This window comes from Alosa sapidissima, chromosome 13, assembly GCF_018492685.1.
Source record: "Alosa sapidissima isolate fAloSap1 chromosome 13, fAloSap1.pri, whole genome shotgun sequence".
Taxonomy (NCBI): domain Eukaryota; kingdom Metazoa; phylum Chordata; class Actinopteri; order Clupeiformes; family Clupeidae; genus Alosa; species Alosa sapidissima.
This window is the reverse complement of record NC_055969.1, coordinates 32,907,137-32,911,582: the sequence shown is the minus strand read 5'-3', so window position 1 is coordinate 32,911,582 and position 4,446 is coordinate 32,907,137. Positions and strand designations below refer to the sequence as shown.

At 50.2% G+C, this 4,446-nt stretch overlaps 1 protein-coding gene across 1 annotated transcript in view; it reads left to right on the top strand.

Annotated features, from left to right (window-relative positions):
• Positions 1 to 309: 309 nt before the first annotated feature.
• Positions 310 to 4,446, top strand: part of LOC121680435 (ankyrin repeat domain-containing protein SOWAHB-like) — a 4,218-nt gene continuing 81 nt past the window's right edge. Inside the window, exon 1 of the mRNA XM_042059816.1 lies at positions 310 to 4,446. This exon is cut by the window's right edge and continues 81 nt beyond it. Coding sequence (XP_041915750.1) covers positions 529 to 2,844 — 2,316 coding nt within the window. The 5' untranslated portion in view covers positions 310 to 528 and the 3' untranslated portion in view covers positions 2,845 to 4,446.

Sequence of the window (4,446 nt, the reverse complement as noted above, 5' to 3'; positions counted from 1 at the left end):
TAAAGGCACACTATTCAGGGTTTTTTTTAGCTTAATTTACCTTCATTTAACCGCTTCAGAGTTATTGGAATGGTTATAGGCTATGACTTTTTTCGGGTTGAATGGTGGCCGTCTCGCTTCCCCCTAGCGCCTGTGAGCGGAAAAACCACCCTTGCAACCGTGGGCCGGCGGGCCGACGGCCTCAGTGTCAGGAAGTATAACGAGTGTAACAAATTGCTTTACTGCATTCAAATACACATACACGCCAGGCACGTTCTAGAAAAAGGTAGCGATGGAGTTTCTCAGACATTCGTCATGACAAAGCCAGCGAAAAAGAAGCACAACTCGAGAAAACAGTAAGGAAATTGCCAATACTGCATAATTTACTCGCCTTGCAGTCGCTAGCGCATTTACCTCTCAGGTATGTAGATAACCTGCAGGTGGAGTTAAAGAATCTCTGGGTGGAGTTTATCCGTTGCTGCTGTCACATTTTTCACACTGAACTTTGAAGCCGAAACTCGGGCGAGTTGGATAGGCTATAGATTCAGCATGGCCACCGATTTTACCCAAGAGTCGCTATTAGGATTTTTACGCTCTAATGGGGGAAGAGTGCGAAATGCGGAGTTGTTGGGTCATTTCAAGTACTTTTTGAAAGAGGATGAGGACCGTGTACAAAACAGGGAACAATTTAAAACGTTTGTGAATGCCGTGGCAGTGGTGAAGCATGAGGATGGAGTCAGCTACGTCGTGTTGAGGAAGAAATTCATACTGCCAGTCGGAGACATTGGCAGCGTTCACATACCAAAACGCCAAGACGAGAAACTTGAGAATTCGAGGTCGAGGCACCGAGAGCGTTCACCAAGAAGGGCAACCAACCGAAGCCGGGAGAGAAGGGTGCCTGGTGAGACGAACTCAAAACTGAAAACAAACAAGGCAGCGCAAGTTCCAACATCAGTCGCTTCTGAGAGCAGCTTGGAAATTTTACCTGCAGCAGGTATTATAATCAACAACAATAATAATGCAGAAACGGTAAATTTCGAAAAAACTGTCAAAATGTCTCCTCCACAAACGTGGGAAGCTAGCCCGACATCAATTATTATAACAGAAGGTAATTATGCCAACCGCACTTTGAAACCATTGCTAACACCCCCTTTCAGCTCTGAATCCAAACGTTCTAGTGGGAGCGGTCAGAGCTTTGAACAGGCCTGGGACAAAGAGCCCGTGAAGACAAATTTGAAGCACAATAGTGTTGACATTAGCAATCTAGGACAGGCAAGAGAAGCTGATGGCTGCAGCACAACATTCTGTTCACCTCCTAGTTCTATCCACTCTGACTTGAAAACATTTTCACTGGAGGAACTGAGACAAAGCCCTGAACTGCAGCAGCTTCAACAGGGCTCCCGATGCAGAAATCTGGGGATTCAGCCCGCACCCTGGCCTCTGCACCCATCCCTTTGCAACACTCTTGGGATTTACAGCTCTTCCCCTTGTATTGCTGACATTGAATCACCACCATTTACCAAAGCAGGTCATCAGATGAGCTCCAGCAACGACTGTCTAGTGAGACCAAAGAGGGAGTCCTTGGACCATTTGCATAGGGAGTCGGTCCACATTCGGGCTGCAGCTGCAGTGAACTCTCCTCTCCAGCGCCGTAGTCTCCCCCTGGACCCCTCTTACATGCCAGATGCTGCTGCTGCTGCTGCTGCTTCCCCAGAGCACTTCTACCACACTCCTCTGTCCTCCACTCATGAATGTCTGCCTGGGTCAGACTGCGAATGGCCATTTCCACTGACCCAAGAGGTGTGGAGCAGCGAGGACAGTCTGAACCAGAGGGCGATGGAGGTTGCGCCGGGCGATCAGCTGCGGGAGACGCTGCAGCGTGCTCATGAGGCGAAGCTGTTGTCACTGCTACACCGGCCAGTGCAAACACAGGTCCCTGGCTACCACCGATCCACGGGCTACCTGGAGCAGGAGTCGCCCTGCAGTCGAGCTGGCGCCCCCGTGCCAGAGCGCCTCCTGAGGCTTTCGCCCCGCCAAGCTGGCCAGCGCCTCCGTAGCCGCATCAGCCGTAGCCTCGGGGCGGACCTGGACCAGCCCTTCCCTGAGGACCACGAGGCGGCGAGGCAGAGCCGCTTGCTGCTTCTCTCCTCCTCCCTCAGCATCAACTACCCGCTGACCACCACCTCTGAGAGGTCGCCCAGCAGCAGGGACCTCTCCCTCTCTGGGGCCTCCAGCACGGCCAGCCTCTCCGCCTGCCACCACGACCGGGCCTTCGTCCACAGAAGCTCCCCGGTCCCTCTGGAGTCCAAAGAGCACGAGTGGATGGTGAAGGCGGCCTCTGGGGACTGGCCTGTCATCTACTCGCTCTTTCGGGAGGACGGCAGCCTCCTGTCCAAGAGGGACTTCATCTCCGGCTACACCGTGCTGCACTGGATCGCTAAGCACGGGGACCACCGGGTGCTGAACACCTTGTGGTACGGTGTCAACAAGGCGGGGATGACGCTGGATGTTGATGGCAGGACCACCTGTGGGTACACCCCGCTGCACCTGGGCGCCATGTACGGCCACAAGAAGCTCATCCGCCTGCTGGTGCTCAAGTTCAAGGCCAATGTGAGGCTACGGGACACCAGCGGCCGCAGGGCCTGGCAGTACTTGGGCAACGACACGACCAATGAGGTCCGGGAGCTGCTGGGGGCTCCTCAGAAAAATCGCAGCGGTGCGGGCCCGCCACAGACTCACGTGGACAAGCCCTCCGAGCGGCCGGACACTATATCCGCCACGGTGAAAAGGCACTCGTCCTTAGCAGCTTTGTTCAAGCACAAGTCACTGGGCAGAATCTCAGGGCACACAGAGATGTCTGTTTGAGCCAGAGATGCCAATGACAGCCTCCTTTATTCTTGTGGAGAAACTCCCTGGCCTGTCACTGCACCATCCCCATGCCCAGATTATCCCTACCTCTTCTGACCTTATGGAATTGTAAATCTGTGTTTATTTGTCATTAGAAATGTTTCACATGACATTCTTTAAGGTGAAATATGTATAGTTTTTGTATAATCTTTTGTCATTTTGTTCCATGGATTTACCAGGGATTCTAGATCATGTGTTTGTTTAATGCAGTTTTCTAGCAGGTTAATTTCAGGGAAGCAGCTTTCAGGAGAAAAGCCAGAAGTGAGATTTAAGGCCTGCACATGTAAATGCTTCATGTTTTTCTAATGTGTTAGCTTTGGTTGCTGAATCAGCCTTTCAGCACCAGAACAAGAGAGGCCCATTGGCCACTCACAGTGGAGCACTCAAGCTTTGAACTCTTTTTCTACTGGACGCGGGTCTCTTGGCAGCCAGAGCGGGTTCCTACTTTTGTGACACTGGAGCCCTTGCTGTGAGGAATCCGTTCAAGGGTTTTGGAGCGTGAATGTTCAAAAGCGGCGGCTAAAGTATCCCTAATCATGTTTCAGAGGAGTCCATGGTCACAAAGCACAAACGAGTTTGGGTGATTGTTTTACTTGGCACTTAAAGTTTCCATCTCATTTTACAATGATTTGTTTTACATCAGGGTAAATGCAATTCTGGAATAGTGTACATATAGTTTCACGGGAGTGAGTGATACTTCTGCATGTCTGCACAGTACTTATTGTCTGCTTGATCTGCACTCAAAGATGAGTACCCAAAGGGTTTTGTTTTCACTGGAATGTATATTTACTGATTGTCACTCTTTTAAAGCTCATTTGCAGTGTTGATTAGTTCATTATGGTGGTGTTTTTTTACATGGATGAAATTAGCATTTGATATTCCAAATAGAGTGTCCAAATAGTCTGTATGTGTGTGTTGAGGCCAGTCTTGCTCACCCTATTCAGTTTAATGTTTAACTTGGCCTGTCCCCTGCAATAACCTCACAGGGCGTCAGACATCGAATCGGAGTTTCTGTTGGAGTGCATTGTTGGGGAACAGAGGTATGTGGAGCTCCTTGAGTATTGGCGTGTTGCCAGGCAGTGGGGTGACGGGGCCAGGCCGCCAGAGAAAAGCATCTTTGTCTTGCACCCCACCACGGCCTTATGCTGGACTTGATGAGACATGCCGAGGCAGTTGGGCTCTCTGTTTCACTGTCGTGTTGTTGCTGCCACCGCTCCAAGTCGAGAAAGAGAAGTACAGTGTCAGATAAACAGGCAGGGAGAAAAACAGTGTGTGTGTGTGTGTGTACGTACGGGTGAATCTTGGAAGGAAATACACATTAGTAGAATTTGGGGTGGCATGCACAAACGCAAAAGTCTCGCCAGAGAAGGTTGTCCTCAAGGCTGTTGCTGTCCTGCCCCTTGAACTTATGTTTGTGTTTTATTGCATGGGCATTTGATCTAGAAACATTCCCAGGCATGTTCATACTTGTCCTTGGTTGTTAATGTTTGAAAGAGGGAGTGAGTGTATGTGTGTTTACCAGGCCAATATTTATTGTGTTATGTAATGATGTATTCATTT